The 21,375-nt window shown below is 45.3% G+C and overlaps 3 protein-coding genes across 3 annotated transcripts; 2 read left to right on the top strand and 1 right to left on the bottom strand.

Annotated features, from left to right (window-relative positions):
• Positions 1-2,560: 2,560 nt before the first annotated feature.
• LOC306784570 (nuclear factor 1 X-type-like) lies at positions 2,561-14,896 on the top strand (the record flags this gene model as incomplete). Its single annotated transcript, XM_079278603.1, has 5 exons — positions 2,561-2,573; positions 2,924-3,093; positions 4,657-4,804; positions 6,964-7,052; positions 10,110-14,896. The coding sequence occupies 5 exons, from the start codon at positions 2,561-2,563 to the stop codon at positions 10,122-10,124; spliced, it is 435 nt and encodes a 144-aa protein (XP_079134729.1). The 3' UTR covers positions 10,125-14,896.
• On the bottom strand, positions 13,801-17,369 carry LOC306784073 (uncharacterized protein). Its single transcript, XM_079277906.1, has 4 exons — positions 17,198-17,369; positions 16,610-16,777; positions 16,411-16,533; positions 13,801-16,314 (listed from the first exon to the last, which is right to left on the bottom strand). The coding sequence occupies exons 1-4, from the start codon at positions 17,198-17,200 to the stop codon at positions 16,255-16,257; spliced, it is 354 nt and encodes a 117-aa protein (XP_079134032.1). The 5' UTR covers positions 17,201-17,369; the 3' UTR covers positions 13,801-16,254.
• Positions 17,370-18,557: 1,188 nt separating this feature from the next.
• rnf11a (ring finger protein 11a) lies at positions 18,558-21,311 on the top strand. Its single transcript, XM_079278369.1, has 3 exons — positions 18,558-18,833; positions 19,315-19,487; positions 19,759-21,311. Exons 1-3 carry the CDS (start codon positions 18,735-18,737, stop codon positions 19,928-19,930), a joined length of 444 nt encoding a protein of 147 aa, XP_079134495.1. The 5' UTR covers positions 18,558-18,734; the 3' UTR covers positions 19,931-21,311.
• The last annotated feature ends 64 nt before the right edge of the window (positions 21,312-21,375 follow it).

The following is a 21,375-nucleotide window of genomic DNA, read 5'->3' as shown; positions in this document are numbered from 1 at the left end:
GCAACAAACAATCACGCCCCCCGTCTGTCTGTCGACCATTATTTAGTTGACTGCGAAATTGAGGCCTAAAGTTTGGCATCTTCACCGTCGCCATTTTGTTCTTTTGCCGTCGCCATCTTGCAACCAGAAGTGACACGAGAGAGTGCAGCTAAGTACAACCAAATGCTGAATAGGACATCTTTAGGCGACCAGAAATGCTACAATTCACTTTCACACACTGTGCCATGGTAGCAACATGTCAATCACAAGGTGGCCATGCCCCCCACGCCCCCTGCTGGCGATTTGAAAGAATGTTAGTTTAGGTTATTTCAGCATTGGCATGTTGCTGCCTGGCTGTCAGCAGCAATGCCGGGAGCCAAGCAATAAGTCTGTTCTGAACGGGCATTGCACTAGTGAGATCATAAAGCTTGGAAACAGCTACCTCCACTCTTTATTATATGCGTAAGAAGAAGGCGTCAAACAACCAGTCGATCAGTCGGGTTCTTCCCGGTGCCTCTTCTTGTATGTGTGTGGATGGGTCTTTACATTCAGAGGCACCATTGCAGTTTTTCTTTTGTTCTTCAAAAGATGTGTTTGGTCGGTTTCTCCTGAGAGAGTTTAGCAAACACAGATTTGAAAAAGGAGTCTGAACCCACAGTACAGCAGTGGATAGAGTTCTTGCCGTGTTTCCAAGGTCTTGTTTCATGAGAGGCTTTAAGGGTAATTTGTCCTCATAAGAGCTCTTCGGTCCTACAGGATAACCGGTTTCTCCATCTCCAGTCAGAGAATTCCCAAAGTCTCCAGGATCTCAAGTTTGCCAAAAAGTCCCTCGAGGCTGGTCTCACTTTTCAAAGGAATGAATATGTCCTCCCCTCTCTATCTCTCCCTCTCATTCCATTTGTCTCTCAGAGGGATGGTTTGGCCCACAGCCAAACCAGACCTACCATGTAAAGGTCAGTTGGACTCGTTGCCCTCCGTGTTGAAACATATTGAATTTAACTAGCGGAGCTCCCCACGGTATATTTATAAAATACAGTCCCGGCCGGATCTCGCACCGTTAAGCCGCGTCGTTCATCTGCACGGAGCAGTCCTGTGCCCTCTGGAGAATCCCAAAAACACCGGATTGAATATTGCACTTAAATCGATTTCTAAAATGTTCTCCTCTTGTTTTGTGTGCGTGAGCTGAAGAGGTGTGAGGGACCGGCTCAGGTTTCTTTGTTCCCCAACTAACTTCTCACACTCTCCAAACAGTGCGCGCACACTGTTGGCTGAGGGGTTTTCATGTAACAGAGAGGCTGTAATGAGACAGTGTATGGGTGCATTTGTGCACGCACACACAGATACGCATGTGCGTGTACATTGACACTCTCGTGGAGGACTCTCTGTGCTAAAATGGCTGCCGTCCAAATGGAATGTCCCTCGGAGGCCTTGGTTCTATAAAGAGACTGGAGGATGATGGGAGGGAGGGAAGCGGAGAGCGATGAAAAGAGAAATGGGGGTAGACAGAGAGGGGGGGGGAGAGTAGTTAGCAATCAGGGCTTGCCTTGGATGGACCCGAGCTGTTTGCTGCTGTTGTGTAGGTCTAGTGAGTGTGGGTGTTCAGGAGTAAGGGCTGGATGGTTTATGTCCTGTTTTTGGCTCCGGACTGACGTGGAGAGCTGCCAGGTTGACTGTTGTCTGATTATACTAGTCTGGAGAGTCCGCCATTGTGACTGCGACGACACACACTCACACACACGCACCGGTTTACGTGCAAAGACAGACATAGCAGCGCTTACAGACGGACAGACGGGCAGGCTGCAAAAAAATACAAACTAAGACACAGACAGAGAGGCAGAGGATTCCGAACACCGAAACACCGAAAGTTTGAACAAACCGGCACTCAGACACTTTGTGAGTACAGCGTACACAAGAGATGTTAGGTGACAGACATAATCACAGATGCTTGTTCGCCAGGCTCCCCCTCACCTAGCAGCTTGCCTCTTTTGGTTTGGTGTGCCAAATTGCCAAAGCCATAGAATCTCAGCAGACAAGACAGACAGTGGAGCCTAGTGTGTGAGTGTGTGAGTGTGTGTGTGTGTGTGTGTGGTAAGCTGGCTGGCTGACTAATGTCTCTGGGAGGCGTTTTGTGGTCGGTTGGGAGCGGAGGGGAGATTCTCTCTCAAGCTTCAAACTACTGGGCAGAACCGCACAGCAAGGATATGCTGCTGATTGATTACACATCACCGACAAGCAATAAAACAAGAGTGGAAAAACCCAGTGTGTGTGGCTCTGTCGTACCCCAGCGGTCTGTGTGTGTGTGTGCACTTGAGAGAGAAATGGAGAGGGAGCAGAAGGCATAAAATACTGTAACACACTCGAAGCGTGTATGGGACTGTGAAAGTGTGTGTGTGTGTGTGTGTGTGTGTGTGTGTGTGTGTGTGTGTGTGTGTGTGTGTGTGTGTGTGTGTGTGTGTGTGTGTGTGTGTGTGTGTGTGTGTGTGTGTGTGTGTTGGTGCCAGGCTTACCAGAGGTACAGAGAAATCTCGTGGGCTGATTTATAAAACGAATTGGACCAGATGTTGCCCAATAGCCAGGGATAATGCCAGTCATTTGTAAGCAGTAACAGCTTCAGTCAGTCAACCACAAGAGAATGTCACAGCTATTTTGGATGTTATGACAATAATAGGCCGAAGCGGCAACCTGGTCTTTGATGCCAGCTGCGTCGGTGCTCAGTTAAAACATATGCATGTCTTGTATTCCGTCATAGGTGTGCATGTTAATCTGATATCGTGCAGAGTGTTGTGTATGCTCAACATCTGTTCTGTGTCTTTAGTAGGAAAAAACAACAGAATGACCTGAGCCTCACTGTGTTTTTTCCTCTTTTGGTCTCTCGTCTCCTTACTCTTCCTCCTCTCCTTTACCATTACTGTTTCCTATCCCCTTTTTCCCTCTTCCTCCTCAGGGAGTCCCCGTGCCTCAGCATCAGCCCTGCACTTCCCATCCTCCTCCATCATCCAGCAGTCCAGCCCGTACTTCACCCACCCCACCATACGCTACCATCACCACCAGGACCCGCTTAAGGAGTTTGTGCAGTTCGTGTGCACCGACGGCTCAGGGCAGCCCAGCGCACAGGTAAGTGCTCTGTGGGTTCAGCAAAGGAGGGCGAGGGAGGGGACAGCGGGATGGTCTGCGGTGCAAATGTTGACAAGAGGTCAGTTTATTTTTGTGGAAGTTAGTGGAGGAGATGCGAGAACACAATAAAAGCATCAGCATCATAACTGTTATACAGACTGACCGCTCCATCCTGTTTTTGTAAGATATGCATGTGCAACAAGGTCATGTGACCCTTGACCTAGGAATAGAGACATCTTTATGAAGTGAAGCAACTTCGCCAAGGAAGAGGAAAATGGTTTTTTTCGGGCAAATCCATCAACAGGAGGAGGCAGCCAGATGTGCTTGAGCAAAAGAAAACAAAACCTCATCTGCAGAAAACGAAGGGCGCCAAACCACATTTGACTCATGATACGTTCAGCGACGTATCATGCGGTACCGACTCCCACAGTTAGGTAGGAGAAGACCTCGCCTGCGGATAGGTTCAAGTTGAAAATACCAGGGAAAAGCCCTTTTTGGGGCGGACAGGTCATGTATGGCCTGGGCGATACTGGCAAACTTGACAGAGACTGGTGTGTAGATCGACAGATTAGCACTGTTTGGAGAGTTAGGTATCCGTGGAAGGAAACTGGAGCAGACATGTGAGACTCTCGTGGTGCATTCCAATCGCCATTTAACAAGCCCTCATTGACCCTTCACTCTAAAAATGCTCTTCTCTCACGGGGCCACCTCTTTCCCAGTCTCCACTGCAATCTGTAACAATTTCCGCACGGTGGAAGTATCAGTAACCAAATCAAATTGATCTGAAACTAACATACCGTGACATACGTCCAAGTGCTGAGGAGAGTTGAAGAATGGTGATCAGAACATTCCATGTGTGCGGGGGGGAAGCAGCAGACGCTTGTGAGTGGCTGAGGAGGAAACTAACTGCGGAAGCTAACTGGAGCACGGGGGGGGGGGGGGGGGGCCTTGATGACCCCAGTGACATGCCGTTTATTGAAATGCCAGCATTATTTCGATGCACGTCCACTAAGGTGCAGGGTGCTGGTCGTACTGTGAACCTCTACTGTGAACTTGGCCTTGACGCCACACATCAGGCCCTTTTCATGTCCTATTATCCTTTGTTCTCAGTACTTCACACACTAAAGACACCGTATGATTTATGAAGTTGCACATACACTGCACACACACACAGGCACCCTTTTCTCATTGCTGATTTCCCCTTCTTTTAATCCTTACATCACACTATAATAACTTTCCTTGTGGACAACTCCATTTTTCTTTTCCCCTCGTGTGTTGACAAGGTTCATCACTTTTCCACATCTTATTTACCTCACTATTTTCAGCCAGACTGATATTTTTGTCGTTTTTCTTTGTTGTAATGTGTGAGTTTGCTGATCTCTCTTGTCCCTGTGTGCGAGCAGTCACGTGGGTTTCGGTTTGTCTGAGCGTGCTTAAGAATAATTGTGTGGCATCTGTCTATGTGTCTGAATGTGTGTGTGTGTGTGTGTGTGTCTGGCTCCCTGTGCACTGTATATTCTCGGGGTGTGTCATGCTCACCCTGTCTGTATGGTCCGTCTGCAGCCTAATGGAGGTGGCCAGAGCAAAATGCCGGGCTCCTTCCTGCTGCCCCCGCCACCCCCGGTGGCACGCCCTGTGCCCCTCCCCATGCCCGACTCTAAAATCAGCAGCACGCCCACTGACGGCGGACTCAGCTCACCCGCATCTCCGTGTAAGTCACCCCCTCCCCACTCCTACTCCCCTCCACAAAACCCCCCATTACTGGCCCAGCCGCCCCACGGACGTCAGTCCGAGCCGATTTTAAGCAAGACTACATCGAGCTTGTTAGACTGGAACAAATGTAGCCATCCTAGAAGTCCCAGTATTGACGTGCAGTGCAGCAGCATCGGGCCTTTTCTCTGTATTCTTGTCATGCTGTCGTTTTTCATAGTCTAGCTGTCAAACACTCAGCAGCCCCAGGAGCTTCACTCCGATATCATCCATCACCATATGGACTGGACTGTACTGTACTGTACTGTACTGTACTGTACTAACCAGATCCAGTTCTGTCGAGGCAGCAGAAGCCACGCCTTTGCCAAATCAGAGATCCTCTTTCAAGCTCTTCTGCATCTCTCGCTCTGAAGTTCAGTCTTCTTTTCTCTCTTTGCAAACCTCCTCAGCTACTTTCCTCCATCCACCTTCTCTCGCCTGAAAAAAATATTTTTTATTCCCTCTTTTTCTCTCTCTCTCTCTGGTGTTCGGTTTCCTGCAAGCACCACAAGAGGCGGTGTAGTCTCTCTGCCTTCTTTTTGATGTGTTTTGTAGTTTGGGGGGAGCAGAGCAGAGCAGGGCCCTGTGCACGTTGCCTCTGCAGCCGCAAGCCTTTGATCAACGCAGACTTTGCATGTCTGTCCGTGTCAGCGGCAATACAATCTACCCCCTTCTCTCATGTCTTTTTTTTTTTGCCTTCCTCTTTTCTTTATTTGATATATTCTCATATCCTCCTTTCTTTTGTTTCTTCCCCCCCCCCCCCTTTATTTCTCTCTTTTTTCTTTTTTAAGGGAACAAAATTAGGGCAGTTGGCGTGGACTCCAAAAAAAAACAAGAAAAAAACATCATGCCCCACTTTACCCACCCAATCCCCTCGCCACTTTCACACAAATCTCACAACAATTCAAAATTGAGAACAACAAAAAACATGGAAATCACAGTGTAACAAGAACGACCCAATCTCTCTAAACGTGAATGACAAAATGGAATGAAACCTGTCTATTTGGTGCGACACTGGGGGAGAGAGGAGTGTCACCGGGGAGCGGTGGCGCTGTGGTTGGTTCCACCCAGACAGGTGCAGTGCGAGAGTCGGGCCACGGGAGAGGCACACCAAGAGGGGGTCACTGGACGGAGCAACCGGGGGCACGTTCTCCTTTTGTTTTGACTTTTTTTTCTCCTCTTCCTGTCCTATCAACTTTTCCTCCCCTTCCAACTCTCTCAGATTATCACTTTATTATTTATTTATATGAACATCTATATCAATAAATATCGCCCTCGCCGTCTCTCTTCTCATTCCAGTGACTGTTATCACTGCATTTGTTTTCAAATTTTGTCTCTGATTCTCAAGATAACCGTAATTACACTCATAAAAGCACACACATGCATATGGCACACTCTCACCCTCACTCATGCATCAGTTTCCAGCCCTGTCACTGTCACCCCCACGCATCCCCCACCCCCCTCGACCTCAGTTCAGTCATGCACAGCAAAAGTTCCACTCAGCCGCCACGTTGGAGTCCAAGTGATTACAACTGCCCTAAATTTGATCCTGTGGCATCACTGAATGGTGTCACTTTGTAGGCAAGATGCTCCTCTCGACCCATTAAACGTAAATGGAGCATTGGTTACCACTGGTGATGAATACAGTTCCTCCATCGGACACCCTATTACGAAGCCCACAGTGAATCCTCAGTGGTTTTTCTATGATTACGGAGACTTACTACTGAGGCCAGGGGCTGCTGAGGAGCGTCTGTGACTAACAGCGCAGCCGGATTCGGGGGAAATGGCTTCTTCATGTCAGTGCTAATCCTAACAGACTGAACATCCCCTTGTTGACAACAGATTAAACGGCTAAGTGAAGGATAATAACAATAAACCAGCCCACAAACTGAAAATATATCACCCAAGTGACCAATAGGGCATCAGTATCATCAGTATCCCTGACCCTCACTGTGGTTTCCCCGTAGATCATCTGACAGTGATTCGTAGTCATAGTCGTAGCAGATTGATAATATTCAAACATATAGATAACGATGATGAGAGCATCAAACTCTACTTTGAGCTCGGTGTGTATGTGAGTGTGTAAAAAGCATGTACACACTTGTCTCTCTCTGTTTATAGCATACTCCACGCCAGGCTCCACAGCTCCCAACCGGTTTGTCGGCATCGGAACACGGGACAACTTTCTGAATATCCCCCAGCAGACTCAGGTACCCCGCCAACCTCCCTCATTTAATTAACATTCTCACAGCCTCCTCCTCCTCCTCCTCCTTGTTTTTGTGTCCTTTTCTTCCTTTTTTTTGTTTCTCACTCATCACCCCGCTGTTAGCGCGACTCCGCTCCATTGCTGTAGCGTTCTCCAGGTTTACAGAGACAAGCATGTGATTCAGAGTGAAGGCCGTGATACAGAGGCAGTACTCAGACAATGGCTCTGCGTTGGCACTCAGTGATTCTGCCCATGGTTGATCTACAGTTTGAATATTCGTCTGTTGCCTGCATCGTTAAGCTAAATCAAGCCCTTATTTTGGCAAGCCAATCCTAACCCAAAAGTCCATTTTCCAGAGCTTTTTCGACCACAATGCACAGTCTTCATCGGTGGATGGAGTTCACGAAGTTTTGAATGGAGATGGATCCGTTTCCATGCAAGCTCAGCAGCTGCTATGAAGAGGAGACGTCACGCTTGCGGGCCAAAAGATCCACGAATGATGCCCATGAAAACTGAGCAAACACTGTGTGTTATGGTTGGAAGCCAAAGGAAGAGCAACGCTTGAGTTGGGATTGTTTTGTCAAACTATTTCCAAGGTCAAGAATAAACCTTGATAGCTTATAGCTTTTTTAATGCGAAAAAATCTTTTGTGAAAATGTTGTGCTTGTTTGAGTTGACATTGTACTCTACTATCTATATATCCATATATATATATATATATATATACATACAATAGTCTTAATAATATAACAACTGCAGAGGAGTATTATAATGGACATGGGGAATCAAATATGTGTCATAGACAAGATTTTGCCCATCAATTGTTTGCAAACTCGCCCGCCTGCATTGACACAAAGTGTCTCCCATGATGTATCAAGGCCTTTCGTTTCAGTATTGGTTTACAGTGTCTGTACCGCAGTAGTTTTCCCACAGTGAATGCAAGCAGTGCCAGTTAGTTTCAGCTCCAGCGGCGTTGATTTATCTCTGCTCGGCCCCACAGTGTGTATTAGTGCAGCGTGTGAGGCCAGTAGTGAGCTACATTGTGGTTGCGGGCTTTGGCTGCGCTCTGCCACTGGCCTGCAGTGTCTTGGGCCTCCTCCATCACCAACACAACTTTTCTCATTAGGGGCTAACCGCACCTGCCTGCAGCCAACTCGGCTCTCCTGTCCTCCCCACACATGGAAACAATCTGCATTCCTCCTCGGCTGCTCTCCTCGGCTGCTCCCCACGTGCATCAGCAGCCCTCCCTCCCTCCCTCTCTTTCTCTCTTTCTCTCCTGCTGCTCCCTCTAGTATTTTTCGAGATCCCCACCTGCACCACTCTCCCACAGATGTAGACCTGGCACCGAGGGGACATCTAAACACCATCCAAATGTGCGCGAGAGCGTATGCTCACGCGCACACTCCAACTCTGTGCCAAGACTCTTGCCCCTCGTTTTCTCCCCTAAAAAACAACAGGGCTTTTACAACGGCTTACATCTGCTCAGAACACTTATTGTACCCTGCTATTGCTCATCAAATGTCCACTTTGAGCATTTCTGCCGGGTGTGTGGCACGCACAGCGCGAAGCTGGGCACTGGTATCAACTTGCTCCCAGTTAGCTGAGCCTAGTAGGTCAGTGACAGCACCAGCCAGAGTGAGTAACAGAGGTCTCTGCCTATCCTGCTGCTCTCTGGCATATGGAGAGGTTCAGACGATGGCCCTGCCAGCCGGCCTCGCCGCCAGCTAGCCAAGACAGAGGGAGAGAGTCTTCCCACTGCTGTCAGGACAAGATGCAGAGAAAAGCTGGTCTGAGGAGCTCTCTGCTGGTGAGACCTCAGCCGTGCAGGAAGAGAGAGGGAGACGTGTGTGAAAAGGGAAAAAAAGTAGGAGGGACCGAGAGAAACGGAGGGAAAAAAGAGAGAGAGAGGGAGTTAGTCGAAGCTCGCTGCACTCCACAGTCACGTCCCGGCTGTCTGGTTGCCCACAGCAACCAGACATGATGTCATAGGCAGTTGAACTTGGACTTGAGTTGGGGGGGGGGGGTAGAGAGAGGGAGTCACTTTCCGCTGCCAAGGATTACACTGGGAGAGCCGGAGTAAGAGAGGGAGAGGAAAGGAGAAGGGGGTTAAGGGAAGTCGGAGCCAGGAGGAGGAGGACTTATCGACAAACACCAAAGAATCATGGGATAGACAGGAGGTCGAGGGGGGTGCAAACTCTCTCCGGCTTTGCTAGAATGGGGGACAACAGAGAGTTTGCTGTTAAAGGTGGGGTGATACGCCGCTCTCCCCGGGGCCGAGGCCCTGTGGAATGTCAGCGGCAGCCAGAACAGCTCGGCCTGTGCCAAAGCCTCCACTCTGCCCTCTTATCAAACCGAGAAACCGGATCCCTGGAGTAGCTGCCCTCAATAGCTTTACAGTGTAGCCTGAGACCACTCGGGGCCCACAGCGCAGAGACATATTAGGAGGATCGCCTTACATGTAAACTGGTGGCGCATGACAGCAGTTCTATTCCCCGTGGTCGCTCACTGGAAAGCCATTCAGTCAGACACACTGCTGCCCTCATGCTATTTGTAGCTCCCAAACAACACCAGTGGTTTTAATGAGCGAAATGCCAGAGTCAGCCCTCTTAAAAACAGCAAGCAGTGAAGTTGAGGTCGTAACTTTTTCAACCCCGTATGGGACCAGCTGAGCTCAGCAAGCAGTGTCAGTGCGGGAGAAAGGGAGTAGAAGGTGGCCACCTAGTGGAGGAAGGACCATTTATACAAGTGCTTCCCAAATCAGACACCGTGTGACATCGCCTCCTGCTTGTGAGCAGTTCAACCACTACGTTTTTAAAATGTTGTTTTTAGAGGTCTGAAGAGGTAAAATCATCCAGAAAAATATGAAGAACATTGTTTTGTGTAGAAATGTGATTTACATGCTTTAGAGTTTACTGTGTAAGATGCTGTTCATACCTCACACCTTTTCACACTCTGTTACGTCCCGCTACGTCTCCTTCCTTTATTCATATCAAGAACTTCAATGTGAAATCTGCTGAGGCTGTTTGAAGCCTGACCTCTTCTTCTCTTTTCTTCTCCACAGTCCTGGTTCCTCTGACGAGGCCTCTCTGAATCAAGAGCTAAAATTGTGTCATGAAAATTGGAAATTTGACAAAGAAACACGTCACCGCTGATTAAGAACAGACTGCTGACACTAGAAGGTCTTTCTCTCTAGCCAACACTATTCAAAGTACTACTACAGAACTCAAAAGAAACAAACACACCAACCCAAGAGGACTCCCAATCCAACACAATTTGAACAGGAACGTTCGCCCCCCCCCACACACACACACCCTTTGTGCAGGAGGCTTCAACGAGATTGAGTGGACAGACTCAGAATGCGAGGAAGAGGAGGAACTGTCACACACACACACACACACACACCACCAAACGTCAGAAAGGAAACATAATATGGCTACCTGACAAATGACCAATCATTCATTTGTTGTTTCTTTTTTATAATTTTTTATAATTTCGTTGTCTCCACAATGAAACTCCATGCATTGGCTGGGAGATCCAAAAAAACCAAACAAACACGTAGAGTGGTAACCGGTGAAGTTGGACGTGCGTGTTGAAAAAGATCGCCACCCAAATTTGCACGCTTCCACGTCTGTGCATTTCCCATCTGCCCGCCACCGCCCGCCCCCACCTGGAGCTCAGCGCTGCCCGGGGTCCAGACCGCCAACCGCAGCCACGCGCCCGCGTGTCGCCACGCTCTCTCGACCCTTCATCCGCTCGGCCCTGAGCCTCTTCTAATTTACGATTGGCCGATCACGGTGACACCATCAGATGGTGTGACATGTATGCACTAAGTGGCTGGTCTTTGTTTACCTGTCAAAAGTATCAGGGCGTCCTGCTGCGGGAGAAGTGATCGCCATGAGGCCAGCGCTAGCGAGTGAACACGCGACAGACGGTCATAACACTAACTCTACAGGTGCTCTTTCGTCCCCTTCACCTATGCACTATTAATTTTTGATAAGGGATGAACGGTATTGCACATCGATGGCCAGATGAGCGATTAGAGAAGCGAGTCGAGGCTGGCCGCCACAGCGGGGATGTGGCTGCGCTCGCGGTCAAGTCTAGGCCCTGAAACATGCAGCACGCACACACGCGCACACACACGCTTGCAGACAGCACATACAGGCTATCTTCTTGTTATTCATTAACTTGGAATTTGATTCACAGTAATGCACACGCAGCATCGGCTTCATATTATTGGCTTTCATTTCGTTTGTAGGTGTTTTTCTTGCGAGTTCCCTTTTTATTTCCTTCATTTTTTGCCAGATTTGGTTTTATTTTTTGTCTCACTTGGATTGTTTTAGCCTTCTCGTGCATGTCATAACACTTTCTATTTTTCACTAGCTTGCAGTAATACGTTAAGTATCGCATTTCAGCGAATCAGTAACAGCAGTTTCTCAAATCTCTCACATATGGACACAGCGCAGTAACAACAGCTCATCACATGCAGCCCATGTATTGCTTCACCTTGTATCCCTTAAAACCCAGAGTACTACACACACACACACACACACACACACACAGACGCACGTATATAATGCACGCTAACACCAACAACCTGACATCGAATATTAAAGGGAAGCCTTTATATTTGGTTCTCCAGACTGCCTTTGTTCATGGTTTTTCATTCACTTCAGATTTGTCTTTTTTAATTTGAGATATATTTTTTTTTCCGACGTCAATGTTCACATCGAAATTTGCGATCGGTATCGTTCTCACCATGACGCAATCCAACAAAAGCCGACCTCACAAAATAACTGGACTGCCTCGCTGTTGGTTCTATTTTGCAGGGATAGTAAACGGGGCTGAGGCGTGGATCTCAGCCGCTCTAGTAACATTAGCTCTATGTACTAAAACCATATATCAAGACTATAACAATATATGAAAGTGCCTCTGTATTCCCTTCATGCAATTAGTAATAAACGTGACTTCAGGTTCTCTTCCCACAGATAAGCTAAAGCTACGGGGAATGGTAGTGTTGGTGCTTGTGGAAACCATTGGCCGAGGACAGATCTTTATAGAGGACTGCAAACCTTTTTGTTTTTGTAAAGACAGAGAGAGAGATCTTATACATATATATTTATGATATATGCTCCTTTTTAACTTTTACTCCATGAGCTGGTTGGCAGTCTAGTTATTTTCTGAACTCCCCCCCCCCCCTCACACACACACACACACAACCCGTTTCAGTAACGTCAGCTTACTGTTACCAGTACGAATCAAACGACACACGCCATCGCCACCTGCAGCGCAGCATCATAACGACTAGATGAACATGTCAAAAAAAATCGACAGTAGGTTTGAAGAAAAAAAAAAGTGTTTGTTTTTTGATGGAAAGTATTATTGTTGAAAAATATGTGTCGATTGAGCCACGTGCAATGCATTGGGTAGATCATTGTGTTTGTCTGTTAGAGATTTTTAAGAAAGCTAAGAGAAAAGAGAAAAAAAATGTATTTGTTTCAAGTCCGTAAGCTCCGGGACTCTAAACCAGGGGGCCATGAAAAATCCTAGTCTTTGTAAGTTGGGGGTATTTGTTTTTATTTCCTTTGTCTCTTTTTTTATGTTTTATGTGTAATCAATTGTTTATAAAAATGTGGGAGGGCTGAAGAAAAAAAAATAATTCTACACGACTTTGGGGGGAAAACATTCTCCATCAGATAAAAGCTGGTGCTTTAACACTATAAAGTACATTCAGAACTATTGTACATGAATGGTAATGAACAAATGTAACAGACCATTTAGGAAACAGCATTATTCCTCTCTCTATTTTTCTTCTTCTATTTGTATAGAGTGGGGGGAGAGGTTCCTATTCCTTAAGGTTGTGACACAAAAGGCATTTTGGTTCGACCTTTAGAGAAAGACTGACCCGTGCACTGCCTGAAACTCACCAGCAAAAAAAATAACAATCAACCCTCCCAATTTAGCTCATTTTTATCTCGTACATTGGCATAAATACACGACACGTTCCTCCCCGTACTGCGGGAGGCGCTTCACATCCAGACCTCTTTTATTCCCACGATCACGTTTCTGAATCTAGAGCTGGAGTCCAGCTGGTCGTGTGGAGACCCACCTGCCATGGAAAGAGTAATAGGTTACACGTTTTGTATCCTGCACGGATAGCAGAAGAAGAAATGGGGTTCATGAAAATCGTAAAAAAGTAGCTTCAAAATCTGCAAAAATGAGAGAGAATCCATTTGTGAAACAGGCAGCAAGATGAGCCTCTCCCCTGTCCCACCCCCCTCCTCTGTAAATGACTCTTATAGTGCTTGTGCTGTAGTGTATAGTTTCCCAGCAGTTAAAGGTTGTCCCTTAAAAGTGCCTTTTGTTCACAGACTCCATTTTGTAATCCAGATCGCCCCCCCCCCCTCCCCTTTTCTTTTTCTCGATTTCGAAACGGCTCGAGGTAACCGGTTGCCCCTGAGTGCCGCGAGGAGGCTGAAGGTCAGCGCTCAGGGACGACTCCCGCCTTCGAAATGAATCCCCTCCATTGTACCGCCCCTATATCCTCTCTTCCTTTTCAAAGCCATATGTATATATATATACACATATGTATGTGTATATATCTAGTACAAAAGGAAACTGGTGTGAATTAGTTCTTTACTTTTTATCGATAAATGACAAAAAAAAAAAAACTTTTTGAAAAGGCAAAAAAACTTGTTCTCGTTCAGCTCTTGCTTTTGTCTTCCCCTCTGTCTCCGCTGTCTGTTTTCTCTTAGACACTGGAGTAGTCTGTAACTGTGTGTCCGTCACTCTCTCTCCCTCTCTTCTCTCCCTCTCTCTCCCGCCCTCTCTGCCGTTGTGGGAGGGTGGGGGGAAAAAAAAAAAAAAAAAAGATTGCCGAAAAAACTTTTGTCTGAGCAGAATGCAGTTAGCTCACATGTTATTCTTGTCTGTATGCTTCACATTGTATTACCATACCCATCTTCTTCATTCAACAGCTAATGTAAGTGAACAAATTACGCTGACGGGCTTTTGGGGGTGTCCTTGGGTAGGTTAGGAAAAAAGGACGACCGGGGTTCGGGTTGAGGAGGTTTAGACGGACAGGGTCGAGAGGGCTGGACGAACTGCTTCAGGATGTTGGAATGGGGCTGCTTTGACTCGGATAAGAGTTTGCTCTTCTGTTTTAGCTATTTATTTTATTTGGCTTTGTTTTATTCCCCCTCCTCCTTTTTTTTTGATTTCCTTTTAATTTGGATTTCTTTTAATATTTGCTATCAGGGTATGCTGTCGTTTAGGCTCTCTTCGAGGATGCCTTTGGACTGTAAATGAAAGCTATACACGCACCTTATAACCGGACTTGTCCTGCACGAGGCTGGAAGAGGGGGAGGGGGGGGCATTTCCAGGACATATCCACAACCATTCAAACCAATCTTATAAAGTGAAGTATTAATGTTCGCGGCACAGCAGTATTATCCACTTAGAACGCACCAACCAGATCGATAAAAAGGCCAGCGTGAACCTGATGACTCAGATATTTGAGGATTCAGCGAAGTCCCTCCATTAGTCTCCTCTGACCACCTCATGCTGGACTGCTCCGTGTCTTTGTTCTGTTGTTCATTTTGTTCCTTTATCTTCTTAAGCGTGTCTGGTTATCGGTGTAATAGGCAGCACCCATAGGCCCCCTGACCCCCCAGCTCTGCTACGCCTCTGTCTAACGCCCTCAGTGCAGCACCACTTCTTTGTGAGAACACCCCCAGAGCTCTAGGTGAAATGCATGTGTTAATTACAGTTTCTTTTCCATAAGAAGAAAAACACAGTTTGAGAAGAGCAGCGCCGGATTGAATAAAAAAGGATGTTCTTGACTGTACCATCTTGCTGTGTGCCATGTCTTTATTTTCACCGACCAAATAAGGAAATGTCTCTTTAGTTTCACAATGAGCAGATGCCAGGAGACTTCCTGTAACAAGTGCAGCGTTATTATGAACTGTTACATTATGTGGGATTGTTGACTGATAAGCAAATGTTCACTAAAGCACACTAAACTGAATGTCATACTTCACTGTGCTATTATTGTCATTGTGAGCATGCTGACGTTAGCATTTTGCGAAGCTATCTTAGCTGTACGCTCTGTTACATCCTTCATATAGGGATTATAAAGCCTTAACAGCAACGTATTCAAGCTTTCCTCGTTGGAAGACATTGTGAGAGTTCAGAGCACGATTGAGTGCAATTCATGAAACACTTTGGAACGTGACAGAAACAAAATTAGCTCAGAATAAACATTTGAACACCAAATACGCATTTAAATACAAATTAAATAACACAAAAAATTTTTTTTAAAGCAATTACAGTATATATTCAATTCAAGTGCTCTTAATGTTTTGGAGTATACTGTGAATAAAGAAGTATTCCCACAGTTTACTATTGCACACAATTCCATACCAGGGGGGGAACTTAAAATAGACTTAAATAGAGAGGTATAGGTCAAACTCCAAAAACGCTTGATCCTACATTTACCATAAAGGTGCAACATACGGGATTCAGCCTCGTTCACGTGAACAAAGGAAGGAAAATAACCCTGGATTTGGCCAGTATGCTTCTTTTTTTTTACAACTTTTGGGGCCTAATGGATAAAATAAGCACAGTTAAGTGTCCACCTCACGCCGAGTTACAGTCGTCTCTATGCCAACGTAAGTCTAGGGGAAAACTTATTTTTGGGCCCCGTGACATCACGCGACGGACCCGGAGGTTTGGCCACTATGTAGAGTTAGCTTCAAAGCCCAGCACGCTTCCTGGGGGCTTGTGTTAGAACTGTTATCTGAGAGCCGCTGGCTCAGCCGTCGCCATGCCGAGAGACGTAATCTTGGATATTGCACCTTTAATTTAAACAAATCATATCCGTCCCGGGTAAGTGCCCGGTGTCTTTTAAACTCCCCGTTTTCTCCCCAGTCTGTAAAAACAACAGATTGGTTACGTCACTAAAACGTATATTTGAATTAAGGCTTTAGAGTTTCTCAAAGGCACAATAAAGGTGTATAACTAGAATTTGCATCACTAAAAGCAAAGCACTACATTATAAATTCAGCTCAGGTAACAAACATCTTTGGCCTGAGCATAAAGCGATGTGCTCAGTCAAGTGTACCATGTAACAGTGTTTCAGTGCAGTTCAGAACAGCCTTTTCTAGTACGAATGTAGATCCTTGTTTTTAAGTCACTAAAGAGCTTCAGGTCTATTGGTCCTCGTCGGCCTGGTCCGTCTGGTGGGCTTTTTCACCTCGCTGCTCAGTCATCTTGGAACAGAAAGAGAAATAAAAACACAAAGCTCATTTATTTCTTGTGTTTTATACGCGACATAGAAAGTGAGTTTGTACTTAAAGATAATCTACCTGCAGTGCAGGGTCAGTTTCCTGCACTGGTCGGTTATTCTCTTTACCACCAGACAGACCGTCTTCTTGTCCTTCTGAAGGAGGAGACTGACGGACATTTTGAATTAGGTGCAGCGCTGCATCCTGGATGTTGGGAGATTTCACAGTGAGTCTCACACCAACATAAGATTGTAGACAGATTGTGGAGGGAGACACTCACCTCTGCATCATGTACAGTCATTGGTGAGGGACTTGTCTCTTGGACCGGAAGGCTGGAGGAAAATGGTAGTGCAGCATACCCAGGGAGCGGTGGACGAGTACTACGAGGCTGGTTCCCACAGGGTTTAGGAGGTGTTGGTGGTTGTGGTGGTGGTGAAGGAGCAGTGGCCTAAATGTGTGAAGAGACCGATATTAGAGACAGCCAGAGTCACACTTTGTATCCAATCTAGGCCTTATTCCACAGCACACAAAGATCCAGTCCTCTGACCACTTTACCCTCTACAGCGGTTTTGTTTTTCGGCTAAACAGACAAATATATGCGACTGTAGTCGGGAGATACCTGCTATTCTCAACTCACCAACTCCTCCTCTGTGCAGTGTGTGCTACGGGGTCAGAGCCAGTATAAGTTTGAGCAGCTCGTTATTTTATAGCCCTAACAGTACAATTTGAAAATATTATATATTATAAAGTAATATATATTAGAGTGTAATATATATATATATATATATATATATATATATACATATATATATATATATATATATATATATATATATATATATATTATAATGTTGCCTCTTCCTCTTACCATTTTCAGTCCTTAAATCTCTCCTGTTGAAAAAAATGACAACAACAGCCCTGGACCGGAGTGGAGCAGGACGGGACACAAAGAAAACAGTACGTTTCTCTCCACCAAGTTTATCAGCATCGACACTTCGTCTCATCCACATCACCGTATGCGGAATAGACTGCATGGCATCTTGCAGTCAACAACACATCACGTGTATCCCAGCATCATCAGTACATCCGGCAATAGCAAACTTCAGAGTAAAAGCATCGGAATCACACTCTTTCATCTGTCATGTAATGTGTATCTGTGAATTTGTGTGTTTCAACAATCAAAGAGAGGTTTTACAATGCCCCGCATTGTAAAAAAATTGTTGTAGGTAAAAAAAATATTTACATGGAGAAGAAATCTGTGCTGAAGAGGCCAATAGAGCACAGGCCCAAGGGATCAGACCCCTAGGCCCGAACTTTGTTGGAGTCATCACAGAGATCAGTTAAAAGTAGATATGTCCTGATTACTACAGAAATCTTTATCTTTAAAATACACACAAATTAGTAAAGCAGAATAGCATTGCTTAAAGGTACGGTTCACCTCAAAATCAAAAATACATATTTTGTCCCTTACCTGTAGTATTTAGCAATATAAATTGTTTTGGTGTGAGTTGCCTTGTTTTGGAGATATTGGCCGTAGATATGTCTGCTTTCTCGCCAATGAAATGGACCTTTATGGAACTCGGCTTGCGGCGGCGGCAAAAAAAAACATTTGAAAATGTTAACAGCAATGTCCCTTTCCAGAAATCATGCCTCTGTCACTGAAGATCATCCACAGACCTTGTTGTGAGCAGTTTCATATAGGAATGGTTGAAAGAAAATAGTTCCTGCATGAAACATGGCATTTGACTTTTACGAAATGTATTTTTTCATGCTTTGAGTTCCAAAAGCCAAACTCTGTATCGTCCCATTATATTGGAGAGAAGGCAGACACCTCTGTGGCCAATATCTTCAACACTCTGCAACTCACAACAAGACAATGTAGATTGATAGCAACACCGGTAAGAGGGAAAAGATGTATTTTTGATTCGGAGTGAACTGTCCCTTTAAGAAAATAGAATCTTTCTATCATTCTTTGAGGTATTCTGTAGGATTTTGTGTGAATGCTACGGAATGATAAAACTTCATATTTGCAACCATTGTCTCATCATTTGTCTATTGGTGTTGTGATTATATACCAAATTATAGTGATAACATTTATTTAAACGTATCTGCTTTTATTCTGAATGTCCGAGGAGCGTATAATTGAAGGCGGAAGTGTTGTATTTTGCAAGCTTTCTGATGACGTCTTTCCGGTTTGTGTTTTTTTTGTTGTTATAAACACGGTAAAACGCTCCTCCCGTCGAGCTCCTCGCGGAATGACAACAAACTATCAGCTAACCGCTAGTTAAGCTAACGTCAGACAACTCGTTGCAACGTTAGCCGGATAGCTTAGCTCCAGTTGACGCTTGCTAAAGTGTCCGTCAGCCTCATAGCGACGTTGACACTCTCATGGTGGTCTCGGTTCAATGGGGAACTGCCTGTTTTCACAAGGTGCGGACGACCTGTCGCTGCTGAACGAGTCCGAGGGGGGCAGTCTGCCCGGAGAGCCTCCGCTGCCCTACCAGGTGAGTTTATGGGGCTCAAGTTAAATACACTCCGGTGATTTACGATCAGGTCACTTCGGTATGGTCAACTATGGTATTTTAAAACATGGACCCTGTTTCCCCTTGTTTATGTGTCTAAGTGAATAATGGACCTCTATACTTTATTCATTTAATTAGTTAAACACACACAGATGGACGCATCTTTTATTTTGTATTGAACATCCTTTCAAATGAAAAACAAACTAACAGTGTTAAATAAGGTTATCATAAATCACAAGGCCCCCCTGTATACACACATCAGAAATTAAACAAGGGATAGTTTGTTCTTTCTAATAATTGTTGCATCTTTTTTTTTTTTAAGTCAGGCTCTATTTATCCACTTCTCTGCCATGGTAGTTCAACAAAGAATTCCAGTATCAGTCAGGCTGTAGTGCAAAGTCTAAACTCCTTCCTTCAAGTACACTTGCTTCATAAATGTTGTCTTCTGTTGCTTCCTCTCCAGGAGCACACCCAACCTATGCCAGTGTACCATCCCACCCCGGGGGAGAGTCGCCTGGCTTACCAGCTGACCGAAGAGGAGCAGGTCCGCATTGCCCAGCGAATCGGTCTCATCCACCACCTGCCCAAAGGCGTCTTCGACCTGGGCTCTGACCCCTCTGACAAGAAAGTTAAAGAGTGGGTCTTCTTTTTTTTTTTTCTTTTTTTTTTTTTTTTTAACATTCTTCTCTTGCAGCTGTTGTTGTTTTGATCGAACCCAGTGGACTGGGCTCATTTTTGTACCCTTTTTAATTTAAAGCGGTACTCTTAGCCTTTGAAAAGGATGGGATCCTGTCATATTGAGTTAATAAAATAAATAACAATACTTTATACAACAAAGAAGATGTAAAGCAGTGGACTTACAATGTAGATCAGTACAGTCGCACAACTCTGTTTCTGTCTCCACCAGGTGTGTGATCTGCATGATGGACTTTGAGTACAGCGACCCCATTCGGTTCTTGCCCTGTCTTCACGTCTACCACGTGGACTGCATCGACCCCTGGCTGATGCGCTCCTTCACCTGCCCCTCCTGCATGGAGCCGGTCGACGCGGCCCTGCTGTCCTCCTACGAAACCAACTGAGCAACCCCGCGATGGCTGCTCCCGCCTAAAAGTAACCGCACCTTTTTAGCCGAAAATTGTCCTAGCTGTTCAAACAGGGAGCCGAGGTGATGTGGCACTATGCAGATGTTGCCTACAGTACGTTGCTTGAAGTCTGATATGCACCTGTTTGGGCTTTTGGAAACTCTTTGCCTTTAACAGTAGGACGATGTGCCAAATCACGCTAGATGAAGAATATGGAAAGCTGTACACGTAGCAAAATATTACTGCAAAGTAATGTCACTTTTGTACGACCGACAGCCTATTTTAATTTGTGATATTTTTACGGTAATTAGACGCATGTCACCATTGTGATTTACTTCCCCTTTCTAGACTCATTGTGCAATATGTCAAATCAATGGAGAAAATGCAGGAAATTTGTCTCGGTCCAGTGAAGTTTTTGTGTTTTTTTTTTTTTAAATTTTTTTATAAAACATGTGGCCTTGAATGTCACAAAACCACAGGCCTCTCTACTGATATGCAATCATCATCGTCTACAGCGCCATGAGATAGAATGGTGTCCCTTTTTAGATCTGTTTTATTTGACCACGGTTATCTGTACTGTTTTTCCTTTTGAAGCTGCTTTCCTAAATGTGGATGTTTTTTCTTTTTTTTTTGCCTTTCCGCAATATGGATCATCTCTTTTGCTTTGCCTTGAGTTTGTGCTCTGTTCTGTTTTAAACATCAGTCCTTAGCATGTCCTAATCATTGTTTACTGCCAGTGACATTTACAAAGACAAGATGTATGCTGTGCACCTTGGGGTACTCCTCGCCTGTAGACTCCGTGTGTGTGTGTGTGTGTGTGTGTTGAGACGGCAGGTAGAGATTGGCATGTCAGTTGTAAACCTCTGTGTAGTTCCTTCTCTTTTTCTAGCTCCAAGCTGTTTGGGTTTGTTCTGTGGTGATGGCTGTCTTACAGCAAATGATGGAGAGCTCCTGTGTCTGGTCAAACAAAAACACTCCTTTAGGTATTAGACGTGTACTCTCTTGATACTGTGTAATGTATAGTACAATTCTGAAAGAGAAGCTACAGCAGTAGAAAGGAATGTGTCTTGAATGTAAATCATTATTTCAGCTTTTAAAGATCCGGACAGTACGCGTGACAATAAGAGGACCTGACTGATTTACTCTGCTGTGCCTTTTGAGGTTGAGGAAAGCCAATTCCTGTGAAGTACAATCCTTTGTGACACGACTTTTTCCTTTTAGTTGTCCTCTCGGGGCAAACAGATACCAGCACTGTTCTGATTTGTGTCACTATGAATGAGCCAGACATTTAGCCAGACTCTGGCTGCTGTTAACAATCAGTTTGTGTTTTAATTTATAATGTGTGCCACCATTGGCAGATTTTAGGGAAAATCCTGAAACCACAATAAAGATGGAAAATTTTACACATTGCGTGTTGTCTTTTTATTGTGTGTGTTCTACCA

The sequence above is a fragment of the Melanostigma gelatinosum genome, assembly GCF_949748355.1.
Source record: "Melanostigma gelatinosum genome assembly, chromosome: 11".
Taxonomy (NCBI): Eukaryota; Metazoa; Chordata; class Actinopteri; order Perciformes; family Zoarcidae; genus Melanostigma; species Melanostigma gelatinosum.
This window is presented reverse-complemented; position numbering and strand designations above follow the sequence as displayed.